This window comes from Gnatocerus cornutus, chromosome 2 (genome assembly GCF_029298725.1).
Source record: "Gnatocerus cornutus isolate USDA-ARS CGAHR chromosome 2, icGnaCorn1.1, whole genome shotgun sequence".
Classification (NCBI taxonomy): domain Eukaryota; kingdom Metazoa; phylum Arthropoda; class Insecta; order Coleoptera; family Tenebrionidae; genus Gnatocerus; species Gnatocerus cornutus.
In genome coordinates, this window is record NC_142234.1 from 6,445,667 (window position 1) to 6,466,534 (window position 20,868).

At 36.1% G+C, this 20,868-nt stretch overlaps 1 protein-coding gene across 4 annotated transcripts in view; it reads right to left on the reverse strand.

The window, feature by feature from the left end:
• LOC148178344 (uncharacterized) overlaps positions 1–20,868 on the reverse strand; it is a 165,968-nt gene that overhangs the window by 45,197 nt on the left and 99,903 nt on the right. For all 4 annotated transcript variants that reach the window (XM_088030838.1, XM_088030839.1, XM_088030840.1 and 1 more), the window contains one exon: positions 2,406–2,484. In XM_088030838.1, the coding sequence (XP_087886964.1) occupies positions 2,406–2,484 (79 nt within the window). The remainder of the gene's footprint in view (positions 1–2,405; positions 2,485–20,868) is intronic.

Consider the following 20,868-nt stretch of genomic DNA (forward strand, 5'->3'; position numbering starts at 1 on the left):
CTAAAAAACGTTCAAAAGCTCTTTTCATTTGAAAATCGTTTGTAAGTCAAGAATAAATAAAAAGTTCAAACAATGCCGAATTTAGTCAACTTTTACAAAAGCGGACCTTTCACTTAAAGAATCACGTTTTGTGGCTCGTAAACATCATAAACGACCCCACAGAGATGAAATCAAGTACTCCATAACTGTATAACTACAAATAGTTACTTGGTACCATTAAAACTTAAAAATCACAAAACAAAATTGTTTCCTTTTTTAACCTCATGAACGTTTATTAGAGAACGACAAAGCTTTTACTATTAGTTAAAATATTTGCACGTATTTTGCATCCACCCTGTATTGAGCGCAAATCTCGAAACAAGGTGTTTCAACCTCCCCGTCTCAAAGAGCTCTTGAAACTCAAATTGTCTAAAAATTAATCGCTCTAATAAAAAGGCAATTAAAAACTCTCCGGAGCGAACAACTGAGTCGAATTTTCTTAACGACCTTAATCGAGAAGAGGGACATGCCTCAACTCTATCCAAGAACCATTTTCAGTCTACATTACAATTTATTAAATGAAAATTCAACAGGAAATAAGATTTTAAAGCAATTTTCAGTTTAATTCTCTCCAAATGGGATGTTCGCACCGAAACAAAAAATCCGTTTTCCACTAAAATTAACCATCAAAAATAATTTGTTCGTTGATAACATATTCCACAAAATTGCTCATTTAAATTTAATTTGTCGTTGACACCGATATGTAGGGTGAGGTGGCCTACAACCGATCAGTCACGATCACGTTTAGTGAAACCTAATCAAGAAAGCCGTGGTGATCGATCTGCAACATTCATTGTGATTGTCAGCGCCAACTTTTGCTCATCCTTTCATTATTTCACCTCACCCTTGTCAAGTGGTGGTCTTGCCTTTTTTACCAATTAGTGTCTGGTGCTTTTCCGTTGTGTTGAATTAAAACTGGAGCGTCGTATATGCCATTCATCGTCTATTATTATCGGCTGCACGATTGATTAATTCTTTTCTAAAAGGGTTCACAATAGGAGTCCTGTATTGTTGACCAATCACATGTTCGAGCCAAAACGGGACAAGTGTTGTCGTGATGATACAGCTGACCTCTTTAAATAAACTTTATGGGAGTCAAGAGAACGCGCATCCACCATTTTTGACATAAAATGTTTTTAGATTTCTTTTTTAAGCCGTAACTGGTGGCGTTTCTGATCCGGATTTATATTCCTATAACCGCTAAATGAATGCATTGCAGTGCATTACTACAAAGTTGCTGCAGGTTATTAGGTATATATCATATTTCCCCAACTAGTAATTTCCATTACACTTTTCTACTTTGGAAACATGTGCGTGAGTGAATACCATTAATTCTCTCGACACTGTCCCATCAAGTGCTCGTTTCAATAACATCCCGGCATCATCCGGCTTAGTCCGGGCAATCCCCTGATTCGACACCAACAATAAACACACAAACCTATACCGCTTTCACATGTTGGGATTAAGTACCCAACAATTTACATTTAGTCTACGTCATTGATGGCTGTCGTTCATGTAAATGAGGATTCTCAATCAAAATGTACTCAGTCGCAATCAACTAAAGAAGATTCTGGCCGGTTGTCTGCGTTTTGATTCATTTCTTCGTGTCTGCCTTTGGGAATGTGTCGGCGACGTCCCGCAGGAGTTATACCAAAGCTGTATGCTAGCGACGTAAGGTAACAACTAACGTTAACCAATTCTTGTTGCACTCTAGTGGGATCAGACCTGATTTCTGGACCAATACAAGTAATTTATGTGTGTCTGAAGGTGTTTGGGGAGAACAAGCGCATTGGTAATAACTCAGGAGGGTCTGAGAAGAGATGCGATTAATATTAATTAACACTGGAATTGAGATGTTGGGAAAACAATAGATCATGATTTGCGGTAGTCTTGACAGAGTGATGGAGAATTTAGAAAAAAAAAACATTAATCTTCCCTTAGCTAGCGAATAACCAATAATAATCCCAAATAAAACACGTTCGGTTTTTTACAGCTAAAAGTTAATTGTTTTTAATTTTTTACTCTTAAACCTTCGCATTTACATTTTCGCCCAGAATTCATCAAAAGCAATTTTAATTCAGTCAACCTTTCAGCGTAATAATTAAATGATCGAATAAAAACATTTCAAATTTTGGCAAATTAAAGGCGATGGAATCCCTTAGGGGTCATTTAACCCTCTCTTGACACCACTTCGCAACGCCCATCAACCTTCGCTATCGTGCATCAAGCCATGAGTTAATGAAATTAAGTTCTCCTGCAGTATAATCAATAATATTATTACTGCTACGACGGCACTGCACTCACTGACCCTTTCACAACTTAATACAAAGGGTTTTGGCACTTTACAAAGAAAATTTCTTACTCACCAGTCGTTTCCGGTTTTGGCAACATTTTGTCTTTTCCTCCCGGTTTGGTGGGGTTTGGGCTCTGCGACCATATTTACATCTGCAACAGAAAATGGAGACTGAAAAAAAAGACAATGATGCTGCGACTAGCTCTAATTGACTTCCAGCGTTAATTAACTGAAGATATTGGGAGCACCGTCCATTAGCAAATTAACGGCGTAAATTTTAACGGCTTCTTGAATAAGTTAAATTTGTGTGTCTCAGCAATAATAATTACATTTACTTTTGCTTAGATATAAATACGAGCTACTGAAACTTTAATTTGAGAGCACACTCTCGAATAGAAATTCCTTTTTTTGCCAACTTCTAACATTGATATTAACCCTCAATTTGATTATCACAAGTTGGGGTATTTAATAAACATTTCTCTAAATTTGCGTTGCAAATTTTTTCGATTTAGTAATTAATTTGTCGGTACAAGAGCCTTACATGGAACGAACAGTTTTATTGAATTTAGCTCCAAATTCTGTTGCTCTCAGAATCTTCCGAGTGCACCAGAACCTGAACTAGTTACTGAAACATTGCTATGCAAATTGATATTCGATTTTACACAAATTGAATCGTTCCAGTCCGGGCTGATTTTATTAAGAGAAACACGAATGAATTTTTATTTACAAACATGGAACCGCAGAATCAACATATGCAGCGTATGTGTAGTTTTCCATTTTAACTGAAAATAAATACGTGTTTGTTTTTGGAAATATCAAACAAAATATTTATTAATTAATTGCGTAAGCACGTCATAGATTTAGATAGATTTTCGGCGGTTGTAATGATGCAGCATTAATTTCCGTTGTGAAACCTCGTGGAATATTAAATGACAACAACGATAACAGAGCTGCTAATTAATTTAATTATATTGTGGGGTTAAATAAATTTAACGTTAAAATCGGTTTTGTAGTTAAAAGGAATTTTTTGTTTGTTGAAAATAATGGAAAATGTAACTTGATGCCCCGGAATGGGGTACAGCAAACTTCCTCAAAATAATCTCATCTGCTTCAACTAAATAATGGAAAATAAATTTGAAATGTCAAAGATTTCAATTATGCATGCACTGTCTGGTTTCAATATCGAACTTGTCAACAGCAGACCTGTACATTATTGGCGAAGTTTATCCGGATATTGCACTATACCACCATCAATGATGAAAACTACGAACTAATGTAGCTCTGAAATGGTTTTAAAAAGTTTAAACATTGCAACAATTTTGATTGGGTAGAAAATTTAACGAGCTTGAAAATAGACTCCCGAAAAGATGAAAAATAAAACTTGCAACGATGGAGGGATTAAATGGAAAAATATGATGCAAAGTTAAAAATCATTTCGCTTCGTTTGATTTGTCAAATGTATTTATCCTGTTCATGTATCACCAAATCGATTTTTGTGCATACAACACGGGAGTTGTTTTTAAGTAGAGTATATTCCGCTTCTGGGTCGCTAATTTAAATCAGTATTATCTCAACAGAAAGCTCGACTAATTAAGAATTATGTGCATCAGCATAACAATATAACGTTGCAAGTTTGCATTTTCCACTCTTCTAATTTGCCGGGTAGAGCTTAAGTAACTATTCAAGTATTCCGTCTTTGTAGCTCCGCTGTAGGACACAAACAGCGCTAGTGCCAACATATAATGACGTAATTTTGAAGAAATAAAACCGTTACGACTTACATTATTACACCATTTCAAAGTACGCCCGAGACCCTCATAATTATTATATCCCAGGGTCAGCTTTTACGGATGAAAATAAGTAGACAAACTTTGCTTAGTACCCCACAAAAAACTCACTCCACTTCAGCCCTGAAATGCAACAGATTTGTAAAGTAATAGGGAAGTATGTTTAAGCTCACAACAAATGTGTTCGCGTGAAATGTGTTTCATTTCAGCAAGTGCTTTTTTCTTTAATCAATTCTACTTCAAACTGAACTATTTTATCGCACGTAGTTTATTGCTACAACAAAACAAGAAAAGATTTTACATTAATCTGGAGGTATAGAAACTGTACACCGCAATGTGCATATTTAAAGACTAGAATGAGGAAGGTAGTTGCAGATTAGTAAATGAAGCAGTAATTCACACCAGTAGTAGCGGTTTAGTTAATCCTTACAATGTTGGATGAAATATGCGCCCTCAGTAAGCCGGCAAGTGATTGCAATTCTACTAATGTAGCGTAGGTTATTTATTACTGAAGTGAAGATATTTTCAGTTCAAAATGCAAGGCGGCATCTAAGTTGTGAAAACTAATCCTAATGACCTTTGAAAATATGTGTTACTATTTTTTCCGCTTAAATATTTCGTATTTGTAAATACACTTAAGATCCACCTAAATCCCAATCTAAACTAACCACACTGACGTAAACAGTCTTCGGGTTTTATTTTGATGTCCTGTTATTAAAACAAATTAAGCCGTTGAAAACTGAAATAATAAATCCTCCTTAACTACATCTGAAAATCTGCCAAAATTAATAATTTCTACTGCGTCTATGTTGCACCCGGCAATTAACAAAGCGGGATTAAAACGGAACCGTCATATCGTAAACTATGAAACAAAAAAGTTACAAAACATAAAGTTTATCGAATCTCAAAGCTACGAAAAGTTTAATTTTCAAGCTTGTCAAGGTCGAATAATTAAGAGCGTTAAAACTTAGACAGGGCCCGTTAAATTTAGTAATCCCGAAAATCAAATTTAATGGTCTGAAAATCAAATATGGTGGAATCGGGTGAAACGGACTGAGACTGCTGAAGCTAGTAAAATTAAAAAAATTCAAAGCACTCGAGGAGAAGTCTGGAAAAGGTTTGAAAGTAATTTCAGTGAGATTGAAGACTTTAGTTCTAATTTGGAGAGTAATGGGGAACTATCCCACCTGAGCAAGCAGCTTAAAATAGTTAAAAAGCGCTTTTGATGAAGAATTTTAAACAAATTGAGGCAGCTTTAAACCAACGTCACGTCCACAAAATCTCTAATTTATTAAAAAAAATCCTGCAAGTAACAATTTTTTCCCTAAAATATAAGTTCTAGATGTTTGTCCAGGACGTCTGTCGTTCCCTTCCGGAAATGACAATGCCGCCTCTGTAGCAATTTATTTTTATATTCAACCCTGCGGAAATAAGTCGTTCTTAAACAGTATTCTTAGAAAAAATCCTTCAGGATAAATACTCAAATAGTGGGAAGCTTTCGAAATGGACGCGGTTATACATAAAAAGGTTTTAGGTACGTGTGAAGTGTAACAGAGTCGTCCCGGTGACGGCCCAAAGGCGATTTTAACATCCCTACACGAGTACTGCATTAACGGAAGAAAGCCTATAGAAGTGGACTCGGTTCCTGGCTCCGTTTTATACGTACAAAGTACGTGTGGAACGTCCTTAATTCCCTCATCTCGTCGACATTAAATCTTCCGTCGATGGCCGGATTTATCAATTCGGGATGAAGTGCACGGAACATCGCTTCCTGAATGATGGAAAAAACGAAGCTGAAACGCGGAATTTTTCAGGCTTTGCAAATCTCGTATTCGTTTTTTAATCACTAATTTGGTTCAAAGCGATTGGGGATAATTAAAAATGTAAAACTTCTGACAGAGAACAAGCCTTTGATTTCTAACAGTTGACAACGTTCACTGGCTTTTATTTGCCCATTATATGGTGACATTACTAGAGATTTAAACAACCAAATTGATGCGGCTCTGGCAATTTTAATTAACCGGAAATGTGTATATTCCATTTCCCAACTCGATTTATGCGGAAAAGTTAAAATGTTACATCACGAAATTTTTTGAATTATTGCAGTTTATAAAAACCGTCATCAAATGAAAACTTTGGTACACGTGAGTTTATCAATGTACACAAAAATGACAAATCGTTTAATTTTTCAACATGTGATCCCTGGGAGGCCATAGGACCGGCTTTCTGCCAAACTATATTTTACCTAGTCGATTTTTCAGTCCCTTTATTTACGAGAGGCGTAAATTTAAAGATGTGTTATTTTCTCTCTAAAAAAGAGAAATTTTCTGTTTGTTCCATGAAATCGTCTTAAAGCTTTATAAAAAATCTGCATTATTCAATCTTGTACAGCGTCTCAAACGAAAATATTTTCTTATCTGTTTCGTTTCGCCACGATTGTTTCCATCGCTCCACATTCAGGTTTATTGTAATATTCGTAGAATTTAAACCGCATGAAAAGCGCATTAATCATCGAAAACTTCGCGTGTAGATAAATAGCCTTTTAACAGAGTAATAAACAAAATGATAAATTATTCCAAACAAAGTTGCATCTGACGTTTTTGCGACTTCTACGAGCGCTTGCAGACGTACTTTTCCGACTTTATGAAAGTAAAAATCTGTCGATAAACAAACAGGTTTACCAACTCTACCCTCAATATGTATACCAAAGTGGGGGATGATGGTGAAATGGCAGAACTGCGCCAGGACATTACTCAACAAGAGCATTAAAATAAAAAGTGCAAGAAACTTTTGAAGCCACCAAATGGATTTCAGAGAAGAGGGATTCTATGTCTCAGGCGCTTGCAAAAACTGCTGATTCGGTTTTATTTTTTCTCGCGCGATTATTAGGTTGAGAGTTCAGATTTTAGACTCGGTCCAGGCTCCTCTCTCTTAAGATCACCTGTTTTAATTAAAATGGGGTTATCTTAAAGGAGAAATGAGGGCTTAAAGCTAGTTCTGTTTTTTTATTTTTTTTATTTCAGTAAATTTTTTCATTTAAACAAAAAAAAAGGGAATTTGGATGGCCAAATAAATTCTTTATATTTACCCAAAATGGTGGATGCGCCGGTACCAGTTTCAAGTATAGTTCTAATTTTTAATTTGTTGGGTAAATAGGGTAAGCGACTGTTTAACATGTAAAAGCAAGTCGTTTAAACTTATGATAGAGTTTTAAATTTAAAGTTTATTGTTTTTATATGTAATGTATTGATTTTAAAGTTTTGTCGTTGCGAAAGTACGATTTAAATTTTAAAACTTTACAACCTTTAACCTGCAAGTTTGTCTTGAATTAAGTCGGTTTTCTTTAATTTTGTTTACTTTGCTATTGGAGATGTTAATAAGATTGTAGAAAATGTTTGCGTTTATCGAAAAAAACTCAAAATCTGAAGAGATAAAGTGTAAACTCTGTATTAGAAGTGAGCGAACTTGTTAAGGTATCGAATGCGAAAGCCGATTATGACACTTGCACCTATATTCAGATAACTATCTTGAAACTGTAACTATCAAACTTTCAGATCCGCCCTAACATGTCTTCGCCGTAACCCAGCTCGTGAAGTTTCCGTTCCTAGAGAGACATTTTCCGCCGCAATCATCTCTTTCGCTTCCACACATGTCTCCGAATCGTCCAAGGCCAGTAGAAAATTGTAGCAAACTGAAGCAATTTACTTCAGGAGACAAGCATTGACAGCGGTTGACCTGTAAGTTCGACTGGTCCGAGTTGCAAGCGACAAGACGGTCATGAATACTGATGCGGTTCCGGTTCAGTTACCCCTCATCATGTCTACCAAGTTCCCACAGCCCACTTCCGATTTGTAACTTTCCGGAAGCGTTGACGTATTGAACGTTTTGTTAAATTATTGTAACGGAAATCGTCCAACACTTTGAAAGATGGTCTGGTTTGCCCGGTTCATGTTCGATCTTATCAGAAAAAAATGGATTTCCTAAGCTAAGCTGTCTTAAAAGTTAATGAAGTGTGTAATGGTCCAAAAATTTAATCGAGATTGCCAAGTGGAGGATTGGAATTTTAGTCGCTGTCATTTCAGGAAAACGAAACTTGTAATGTCATGGTTGGCGAGGTAGTAAAAGCTCACGCGATGGTAGCGATCCGGAAATGCAGAAGCACATGAACTTAGACGTAGATGAAGCACTGTTAAATTTCACGTACAAATGTTATCAGTCGAACACCGCAACGTTACAAACGACTTCATCTAAAAAACGCCATTTTGCGGTCGCAAAACTCCAAATCTAACTTTGCTGCCATCTCGAAGTCCGATTTATCGTCACGTCTAAATCATGCCACATCACGACAGCAGCTGGTCGTGTTATTTTTGGCCAATTTATAAAATGTCGTCGTGTTGTAAGTTTAATTATACGCATCATTAATTACTTCATTAATTAATTTAAGCTGGATATTTACTCCCTTCTCTTGAACTTTAAATCGCTTGATATTTAAAAGACGCCAGAGTGAAAGGCTGCTTCTACAATGGATCGCGTCACTAATTTTCAAAATGGCGTGATAATATAAAGTCTGACGCCCTTTCGAAATTATTCAGTCGCAGTGTTAATTGGGAATGAAATTTGATTAGGCACGATCATACTTGTAAGAGTTGGTTTCCGTTTTATAATAAACATTAGAAAGAAGAACAGTTGTGGTAAATGGGCGAGTTCTAAGCTACCAGTTAAAATTTTTGAAGTCATTTCTCAGCCTGAATATTTGCATTTTTCTTAGAAGCAAGTAGAATTTTTGCTTGAAAGCAAATAAAACAGAAGCAATCAAAAAGATGCTTTTGAGATCATGAATTTTTGAAGGAACAGACTCCAAATTTACGACATTTTACATAATTAAACTACAAATTAGTGAAGTAACGATTTGTTAATTACCTATAACGATACCTAATAGAACTCGAACAAAAATATAACCAATTCTTAATTGATTTATCCAGCTCTAACGTTTCGTCCAAGTGTCTAAAAATAAATCTTAATAAAAAATTCAATTGACGGTTCGCAATGTTTTCAGGCAGTTAGTAATAGTATTTAATTATTTATGTTTCGACACATTTAAACATTCACGAAATGCTAACTGAAAAATTCGTGCATGGATATTAATGTTTTGGCATTTAGATCGCAGGTTGATTACTTTTGGTCTGTGTATTTTAGTCACACCCAATTATTCGTTTAAACGTTGATGGTTGCCAGTTTCTTTTTAATCTTAATGAAAATTGGCACAAAACAAAGGGAGTGTGGAGCTTATATTATCTTTTAGATTACATGGCAGGCTTAACTCATCTAGAGAATACTCTTTGTGGGCTTTTTAAGTGCCCCAGCGAGATTTGGTACGGTCATCCGTCCGGCTCCGTAATTTGGAAAATGGGCTGTAATAATAACAGAATAAATGCAGGCAAACTCGTTGGTTTTATTTTAAAATTTAAGGATTTTTGCAAGTGCATAATTCCGTTGAAACCGCATAGTTGCGTCAGTAATTCCACAAGTTTATCGAAGACTTAACGTTTCCTTTGAATTAGAATTCTCAACGAAGAACCGATTGTCGGTTACACAGCTGCATGGCGCAACAACGACCCTCTTTGAACTAACGACAAAAGATCCCTTTTATTGTTCATCGTGGGATGTTAATTCGTCGTTAGACACAAAGATATTGGAAATTAACATCCTGGCGTCTATCTCGGAGGTAATCCTGAGAAATATGTAAGATAATGAAAGGTAACTAACTCCCGTACTTCCAAAGCAGAACGAGTTAATGGCTTTTCAACGTGGCTCGAATAACAAAACTTTAACGTTTCGTGAGATGATAGATTGTCCGGAGTTTTCAAAGTGTATTATAATCCCATCTATCCTTAAAAGAAAAATTACAAGACTTAAATGGGAGCGGGAGTGCGCCTCAGATGCTCGTCGTGTCATACTAATTATTTCTTGATTCGCCTTTGAGATACCTGTAGGATTTCCATAATCTCTGAGATTAAAATTAATAGCATACAGCACACATTTTTCCTTCTAGACTGGGATTTGTGGCTTAACCACCAGATAATTGACACGACTGATCCAAATAAATGTCCATGAGCTAAAATGGAACAATGTGAATAAGCTCCCGTGACCTGACAGCAAATACCGGATGTTTCATAAATTTATATCGACTTTCTATGGGATCGAAATCCTTTAAATCCGACATGAACAAAGCATAACTCCAAAGATGAACAAAACGTAATTGTAATAGTCTCGAAATCTGTACACGTTCCACCCTCTTCAACAGATGCGTTTCGATGGAACGACATTAGCATTTTACGCGACTAACTTACCTCGTATTGGAAATTATTATTTGTTTCTGTCGGATATTATAATTTATTGCGGAACAGAACGGTGCGAGAGGAAAGGTAGAGAATAATGAAATTCCGACAGAGGAAGCGTTTAATTGGACCAACTTTTACACAGGCGGTTTGGGATTCATAGAGTCAACGTCATCGATGAAAATCGATCGAGTTTAATTTTTTACATTAGTCCAATCTGAATTATTTGCTCTTTTTTAAACCGTTAATTTTGCATATTTAAAATGATCGGGAAATTTATTCTGTTGCGGATTTTGGCGGTATAAACTGCTTGTTGACGGCCAATTCAATAAACCGGTAATTCCTGTCATATCAAACCTAACCAAATGTGAATTGTTTTTAAATTACAACATATTTTTAACTACGTCTTTTTAAAATTGATTTTTGATTGTGCAGATGACGGCAGTAGATTTTAAATGAGAAGCCGGTTCTTGTATAGTTGCGAGAAAAGAGCAAGAAATTTTTGTTGACATTTTATAAATGTCTGTGGTCCACTTTATTATGTCCGCAATAGCACATTAATTTAACTCGCCGGTCAGATCATTCCACATTTCGTTTAAACGCTTTTGTGATTTTACTTGAATAATCTGATAAAATATGCAAAAAATGTTTAATGCGGACTCAAATTCCACACAAGGCATAGCGAAGAGACTACAAGAAAAGTGATTAATTAAGCGTTGCTTTTGCTATTTCCTAATTGGCGTTGAAATGAACATTTCATAACCAGTTGTGAAGTCCTTATTTTACTTTTTATGACTAGTGATGAAAAGTGTGACTTTTCAAAACTTAAATTAGTCTTTAGATGTGTTATTTTTCACGGAAAAATGAGCAAAATGAACATGCAAAACTAATTTGTCAGCTTTAGTTTTAATAATTTTAAAAATAAGAAAAAAAAGCGTTCACTGAAGGTGTAAATAATGAAATCTGGCAGCGCTAGACTTTTAAAGCGTTTATTAAATGCGCAAAATGACAAAATGTTACAACAAAAAAGTGAAGGATGAATAATATATTAATAACCGAGAAACTAAAGTACGAAAGCGACAGCTTTTCAGCTCGAGGGTGCAAAAAACTATTCTTCACTTATTCAGTGCACTAAATCTCAAATTAAAATCCAAAATTTCCAAATTCTTTTAACTTTCCTGTATGAAAAATAGATCAATTTTGTTTTGGATCTAAAAATATTTGCGGTACGCCCAATCCAACAACCATGACAAGCTTAAAAAATTGGAGCTCCACTTATAATCAGGATTCACTTGCCATGTAAAAGTTTCAGTTATTTCACGGAGCGACTGCAATAAATGCTTTGAACTTATAAATAGATGTCTAAATGTCTATTGCCAGGTGTACAATAAAGCAAAAGATTTGAATCTTTTCCTAGCGCATTACGTATTTTCAAAGGAAAACTTTTCAGCACGTCTATTGTCAAGCGCAGTTAACCCCATTCCCGGCCTGGAAATAGTAATAATTAATAAATAACGACCATGAACGCCGTGCTCTCGCTGGCGATTTAATTATCGTAAAATGTTAAATGCGGGCAGGTGTTCGTAAGTGCGGTTTAGTTGTCAATGAATGATTTTCAGTTATTTTAACGCTGTAGAAAAACGATGGTTGTTTGCACTGACACTTTTCAGCCGCTACTACACTACAGTTTATGTTATCCCAAAAGCGGAGAAGCAATTATAACCGCCATCCATAACGTGCCCAATAAAACTGTTCGCGCGAAAGATACAGCTCGGGAAATATGATATTTGCACTTATACCGCCATATATCTCGGTTACATGTGTTAGATTGTAATTTCGCGCCTCGGCGCACAAACGACTGCTCGCTCAACCAATTACAACCTTGATTACAGCAATAATAAGGAATTTTTCTTCCCCCAACTTGAAGGACTGAAATTTAGGGGAATACCTCTGAAGACATTTATCCATTTCTGCCCGAAGGTAGTCATAAAGTCATGCGAGAATTTTTCCAAATCCCCGCAAGTTTTGATTCCGTTCGCTACGAACTAATTTGCGCGCCATGTTGGTAACAGCGAAATTTCTTCCGGATTAGAAAAGGGGATGGCGACTGTGCGGTGCGTAAATTGAAATTGTCACGAGTTTACTGCTAATAGCAGAGTAGGCTGTGGCAGTTTCACGGCACGCTTGATTCGAATTGAATTTTAATGTCATCGCGCCCCGGAAATGGATAATTAATAACGCTTACTCTCCTGATTGGATCACGACGTGGCTCGACTCTGTTTATTTGGGAAAAGCAGTTTTGTCTCTCGTCTAGAAGCTTTGATGCGACGTTTAATAGGTGCTTAATTGGCCTTAATTACTTGTTATCGTTTCTCAATGATTAGTATAATAAAATAAACATCAAAGAATAAGACACTATCGTAAAAATTTACAAAAAACCCTTTTCAACAAGAAAATTGATAATTTAGGAGGATGAGAATTGAGGGTCAGTTTAAAATTGAGCCAGACGACCTCGTTTCATCCCTTAAATGGTAGCGCCAGTTTACCATATCTTGTTGTGTGCGACGTTGTTTTAAACTGGATTAGCGTTTAATCCGCCTCGAGCTCATTGTGAACGAGCCTTCATCTCAGCTTTCCACCTTACTTTGAATCTTATTAGCTGCATGAAAAATGATCTCGTAATCCGTAAAAAATAATCCTTTCCTATCACCTCCTTTTCAAAGTCAAATAAAAAGCAATCTTGTAACAAGATAAGAGGTTATTTTTAAACAACCTTCCGATCTCTGATTACATCGGACGTTAAAACACTTGCCTAATTAAAAATTAATCCAATTTCGACGCAGCAGGGAGAACGAGTCCCGGTACGGACGTGATGGTTAGTTATTCTTATTAAAATTTTTATAAGAGGAGCTTCATATTCTGTTGAATAAATACCGAGGGAATGGCGGTAGGGCGAGAAACAACAATTAAAAAAAAAGCTGAAAAACAGTGCAACATGTATGGGAAAAGAACAGAGGAGTGGGGAACGTCTCCTACATTATTTAAAATTACCCGTGGGAGATTTATTAACTGGCTAATTCCAGCAAACACGTTTGCCCCGAAGAGAAACTATCACAAACGTGAAAAAGAATGGAATTCCGCGGTTAATCACTTGTATTTTCGCACTTATTATTTCGGCTTTCATCTCCACAAAAATGTCGCTCATCATTTATATAGCAGCTTTCGAGCTTTGAACCTATCAAGCTCCAATCAGTTTCTAATCTCTTACGGTCCGCCAATAAATAAACGCGCAAATCTTCTTCACATTAATAATAGTAAATAAACTGGATCTAGCGCAAGAATAAATTATCGCCGAGTTGTTTATCTAATGTTAGAATAGAGGCCGTGATATTTATATTTAACATCAAGGTGTCTATTTTAATACATGAGATGACATAAATGCATTCCCTTGCATTTGCCGGAGTGAAATTGAGTTTGTGCCAGGTATTGTATACGTCAATTATTATTTTGTGTTGAGTCTGTTTGGTGGCTCGGAATATCACCGCTTTCATTAAATATTTTGTGACAATTTAAGTTTGAATGTTGTCGGTAATGAATTAATGCAGATGAGGAAAGTTTGGAACAGTGAAATGCAGCCAATGCGATTAGGAGAGTGTCCAACAAATATATTCGAAGATTTATGAAGGAGCTAAATAAAAGAGATTTACTTTGAAACAAGGGACAGCCTTTTTATTGGGACATAAAATATGTTGGTCCATTTTTAAGCGGATTTTTCCTCGTATCCAGTGAGTATTGTATATAAAATTTGACGTTGCTAAAAGATTAGGTATATTGAAGGTAAACTCAATTAATCTTTTTGATATGAATCTAGGCGTCGGCGTGGTGGAGTTTTTCATCATTACCCCTCAAATTTATGGTTTAATTTTTTGCCAATATTCGATTCGAATTCAACTTTTGTCGCGAAGTGGTGCAGAGTTTTTGTCACCGCTGTCAAAGACAAACCCTAAACTGCTATAACATAAGCTTTTGTTCGTTTTATGCACTGTCAAGGGACGTTCTAGGGCGGGTTCCGCAGTTCCTGTTTTGTTTAGCATTCCGAAAACCGGCAACACCCGCTGCCAACCCACCGGTACACTTTTTAGATTCAATACATTCCAATCGGGCCTCCAATTCTACCTGGCGTTCCCAGCAGACCAAACTAGAAACTAATTTAAGTTTTGAAATCCGCTTTTCTTAGATTTATAGGAACAGATTCGACCGCAAAATTTCATCCTGCACCATTATCGTTCGAATACAACGCAGAAAGGGTAGAATTTTATCACGGACGTGTCGTCTTATCCCAGCTTAACAGAGTGCATCGAGTTTTATCGGTTTCGTTGATGGTGTCCATAAAACTATCGACACCCTGGAAAAAATCCGGACACTTAGACGGATTGTTCTAAATTGAAAGAAAACTTGCGTATATAAAATTGCTCGTCTGAAGTCTTCAATATCGCGCCATTTCAGCTTATTTATCGTCAAATAAGATAAGCCAAGGCGTTCTTTGTGATGGTTTCATTGTTAGATAACGCTCAGATCTATTCTTTGTCTTCAATTTATTGTTTTCTAAAGCCGCATTCACGCAACGAGATTGCCATATTTGCTCGCTTACCAAAGGATCACTGCGACAAAAGAGGTAAACTAATGAACATTTCGAAGTGTTGAATTGGGAGTGAAATTTGATTTTTAACGTTCTCAAGTTGCGAACCCTGCGACGAACGAAGACAAAAGCATAAGTGAAGAGGCATGTTAAGAATTTCCCTGCGCAACGCAGATCCAAATATACACGTCTTAGAAATTCACAGGGGAATTACCGTCCTCTGGAAAAATACTCGGCAATCGACCGGATTTATTGTCTAATCAGAAGGAATAGTACAAAATAATTGTTAAACCCGTCAAATCGAACATACCGCAGCAACGGCGGCGCCCCATATTTATTTTCATAAATTCCCCAAACTGTCTAAGCTTAACATGAGACAGCTATCAACATAAATATTAAACTCATTTACTCTAACAAAGTTCGGGAGATTGCGTTAACGTCAGGATCCAAAATCCATTAAAACTATATATAGGCAAGACGGGGAAGACATTTGCAGGTACTCATCTCGGGTGTGCCAGGAAGCGTCAATTTATTAAAGGATTCTTCAAATCCCGACGAAATATTTGAAATGGGGAGCGAAGGAAAGCGCACCAGCACGAACTATTATGACTTCTTCCCGAGGATTCCATTTTTTTATATGTAAGGTCCCAAGTTAATCGTTCTGGATTTTTACACGTCACGATTCTATTCTCCAAGGAGCTGCACTTTAGGGGGCGTCATTTTTAATTTAAAAGTGCGTGGAAACATTTTCAGGAATTAGGGTCCTAATCGTAATTTTTATTTCTTATCGCATCTGAAATCTTTTTATCCGGTCTTTCCCCAAAAGACATCCATGGAGTTAATTTTGTTTTAAATTTAAACTGTAAGACTTCGTTTACTGAAAGAAACGCGGGATATTTGAATGTTAAATTTTATGCCGAGATCACCTATTAAATACCACCGCATGTCGTTCTCCAAAGCTCGCAAAGCGAGTATCTTTTTTTTACCGGCTGCGATCGATGAACTCAAGAGTTATCCTGTCCAAGGACTCGATAACGACAAGGTGGAGTGTTCTAATGTCGCGTGACAGTTTCAATTTTTCGGTTAAAAACTTCATTTCAACCCGAAAGCTTCGTCAAAAGAGATGTAGGACTTATTCCTTCGGTAATTTCTTTTTCGTAATGCGTTGCGTTGTTTTATTTTGTCTCCACTAGCTGAGGCTTCTTCAAACTCGTTTTGATAAGTTCCAAGTTTTTCATGTAAATGACGAATATCCTTCTTTTTACCGCAACAAAACTGACTGCGCTATCTGTGTCGTGGATACGCAATTAAAGCTTTGCAGGATTCTCAAGAGATAATATAAACGATGAAGTCGTCGAGCTTTCAGAATGTGTTTTTTCGGTAGCTTTCGTGCTCGGCAGTTATTATCATCCGTAATTATCTAGATAGATGTGGTCTGCGGGATAAACACAGGCCATAAAAAATCCACAGCAAGTGTCTGGAACTAGTTGGCACCCCTGCCGTGGGAACGGGCCTATTGCAATGCTAAACAGATAGAATTCTGGTCTAGACGTCGGATCTCGATGGTTAATAGAGAACGGCGCGATAAGTCGACTGGTAGTAGTCTGCAGCAGGCATGCCAACCTACATGATTTAATAAGGCGCATGATGAATCGGTCATAACCGTAACGATGCTTTGGCATGAACTGTAATTTGCGTAATAAGCTATTTGTTTCCGCATTAAAAGTAGTCCTTATTTTTTGCGTGATTTTTCACAATATTTCAAGATGGGATAAAAAAGGTGTGGAACGCAAAAACATCATTTTTGAGTGTCTATTTCAAAAAATCTTACAATAAAATTCAAAATCTACTTAATTTAGAGCGGGAGTGTTTTTAATTTGTATTTGAAAGGAATATTTTTAGTTCTCAAGTCACCATCAAGATACAATTTTTGCTTTGTAATTAACCACCTTGCGTGCCAGATGTTCATTAAAATCGCCACATACACTCACTCAAACCTACTTTTGTAAAAATCACTTAACAAACACCTCCTCCATTTCCACAATTTCTTGTCCTCCTAAGCATTTTCAAAGAACTTCGCTAGGTCTTATTTCCGGTACTGCAACAAACATTTATTCAACAGTCGTGCGTCAAATGGACAAAAGCTCAGGTGCAAGAGGACCGGTTGCGGGCTTCCGGTTAGAAGTCCTGACAGAAGCAGAGTGTTTACGGCCAGTCCATTGTAACCAGGATATCGCTGCGTTTCGGCCGAAATGTATATAAAGTGAATTATTTACAGAATATGTAAATGAAGAGAGGTTTTTAACACGCTCGCCAAGTTACGACTCTTTTACTTGGATGATGGATTGCGTGCTATTTACAGAGCGGAAATTTGCTACACTGTCTTGCCTTGGTGTACAGTGCAATTAAAAGCTCTGCAGGAGGCCGAGATTCGACCCGGAATATATGCCTACCGACTAAAAGAACAGGAGAAATTTGAATTTACACCGCAGTGTGCCGCACTGTCTAGGAAAAAAGTGCTCCTCAACTTCAAAGAGTTTAAATTTGTTTCTTTTTATCTAAAAAGTAATGCCTAGCAGTAATTTATTTTCTCTCTGCTATAATTATCGCTGCGGTGATTCGATTAAACGATCGGTTTTATTTCAGGTTTAAATAATAAGGGACCTCATATTTTATCATCGACTTGATTGTCGCATTATTGCACCGCCGCGCCGCTATGACAGTAATGATTTTGAAATTAGTTCTCTAGACTCATTGTTCGTGTAAGTACGTAATAAACGAATAAAAACATTAATTTCCAACACACGGCCTGTCCTTTGTCCCAACAAACCAAATCCGTCACTGACAATATTACATCAATTATCCCAACATGCGAACGTGTTATTAATTTTAATTTCATCGTGTTTCGAATCGAATCGAAAATGTTCCGCATTTCAACGTTCCGTCCAGAATATCATCGTTTTCAAACATGCGAACCTTAAACTCCATTAAATAGTCAAAACCTCGCGGATACGAATAGAGGAAACTTTTAATTATTTCGGTTTCATCAGTGACATGTTTGCACGATTTTTTGTGAACTGTGATAATACTTCAAAGTGTCAAGTCTATCTGATGCAACAGCCATTCAAAGCCAAAATAAAATGGATGCGACCATTATTGCAGTTGGTTTTATTAAATTTGCTGCGTTTGTTCTGATTTGGTTGTGGATGTTTTATTCCCAGTGTCACAGCATTGTTGGAAAAATTTAAGACGGGAAAACTTAGTTTACCGTCTTGAGCTATTTTCATTATTATATGTCTGATTACCGTAAAGTTTATCTCGTATTTCATCGTGAGCGCCGCGTTTGTGGAGGTTATGTAGATATTTCTTTCTAACTGGAAGACACTAAAGTAGAAAAAAGAATGTAATCAAGTGACAAAGTAGCTACTTAAGCTGATGGAAACCTGTTTATCATAAAGTCGGTTTGTAAACTTTTACTATTAAAGTTTTTAATTTACGTCTTTTTTGGAACACACTGTCAATTTACAATAATATTAATTTCAAACTAAAACAAACTGACAAATTTATTTCATCACAAATAAATCAGTTGAATAGAAAATCTCCTGCTGACGGAAACATATTATTTAGATAGATGTAACAATTACAAGTTGGAAATGACGTGTAATAAATAGAATTTAGTAGTTTAATCATAACACAACTAAATAGCTTATCTAGATCATCTAGTTTTTAATGGACATTGGTATGCTGCTGACATAATGATAAACTTTATTATAGTCTGTTAATAATAAAAATTTAATTTATAAAATTGGTGGATGCGCCGGGTGAAAACGATCTGTTTCGACAAATTATGATAATTAATTTATTAGTACACCAAAATAAACTTTGTTGCAGAAGCTTCTACATTTTTTAAATTTTTGACGTGGGCCATGTATCCCTTAACTACAAAATGAAGAAAAGAATTTTGTAGGAGCAATCTTTTGTTATTCCAACTTTCCACCTCAAGCCGCAGTCTAGAAAATTGCAGCAAACTTTTTAGTAGAAACACCATCCATAGTACGATTATCCCCGACGTGTTCGGGTTTATTTAAATTGCATCGCTGCAGTAGATTCGTGGTAAAAACAAGTAAAAAGGACGATTTTCTGCGCTTGTAGTTTTACATTTCGCACCTCGGGATTTATTGCTAATTAAATCAGGAAAAAATTATTTTTCCAAGGTAGTCCATGAAATGTTTTATTGAGGTAATCAGAGCATAACCGGGCTGTAAAATAAATTTCCTTCACTTTTAATATACACTATAAACATGTTAAAGAATAATAACCTACAGGACTGTAAAAATTTTCTTGTTTATTTTGTTAATGATGTACGTGTCAAAATACGTTCTCCGGACGCTCTGGAGCACGTCCAAGTTTTAAGGGCACATAAAATGGTCGACGAAAGTGCAAGAAAATTATGGGACGAACCCGCACACAACACGGTTATAAACGTGAGAATACGTTGCGGAAATCTTAACACAAAGAAAATTTACCTGGGAGCTAGCCCACGTATTTTATTACCTATAAACAATAGTATTTAATTCACAACATTAAAAATCCTCATTGGCGTGTCCACTACTAGTTAATTTCGTCAGTTTTAATACTCGAAATAATAATAAACATTGGGAAAGTTGCCCGAAACCGTAATCTTGCAAGCTTTCGCCATCCGTTGCAGCTGCACTGATCACTTGGGATTAAACTTGATACATTGTAGTGGTTTTACTTCCAACTTGTTGTTTATCCCTATAAAATATGTAGGTCCGAATCAAACTGATATTTATCGAGATAAAAACTATACCAAACTGCGAAGGAGAAAAAGTTCGCATTTGGTTGGCACATTTTCTAAAGACATAACAAATAGAGTGGACAAGTTTACGATATTGCGACACTAATTAAAATTCTGACGTGAAATATGTGTAATAGCATTAAATACACACGCACGTGTTGTATTAAGAGACCTGTGTTTCAAAGCTCGTAATGCAACGTTGCTTGCTGAAAAATGAAAAGAAAAAATTCAGATATCAATTCATGTAAAGTAAATACGCTTCAAAGATAGACTAATGGCTAATTATTCAAATAAGGCAAAGATGTATCTATTTTCGAAGCCACGATTAAAAAGACTCCTATAAAAGATGTTCGTTTCATTTCATTAATTTCATTTTGCCGGCATACTCCTTTATATGAAAAATTTTCAATTTACCTGAAATAGTAGTTCGAGTAAGTTAATGACTTCATTTCAGTGAATCTGCGGTTTATAAGTTTCATCTTGTAATAGAACTTCAGGTTCATTGAACGTTTATCCAAATTAATTCAACATAACTTCAGATTTGCACGGATACGTGGAACGAATGGAGCTAATGAAACTAAATGTCATTCATATTTCACTTGTTCCTTTTCCTTTATGTATTCGTGCCAATTAAATGTTATGTCAAATTAGTTTAGGTGAGCTTTTAATAACCCTTATAATGCTACTTTACGCAAGAAATATCGGTGTAAACATCTTTGTGAGCTATTTTGGAATTTTACACTTCGCTGCAACAGAGATAAATGCGTCAACAACAGGATAATTAACAAAAAAATTAAACCAAAATAATCAACATTTTATTCCAATTAGTTTGGGCAGTGTTGTTGAGAAACAAGACAATTGGAATTAGTTTTGCAGCAGATTTGGAAATGTAGGTCAATAAACGGGCAAGTTTTAGTTTTATTTGGGTCAGCTTAAAGGTGTTTATTACAGAG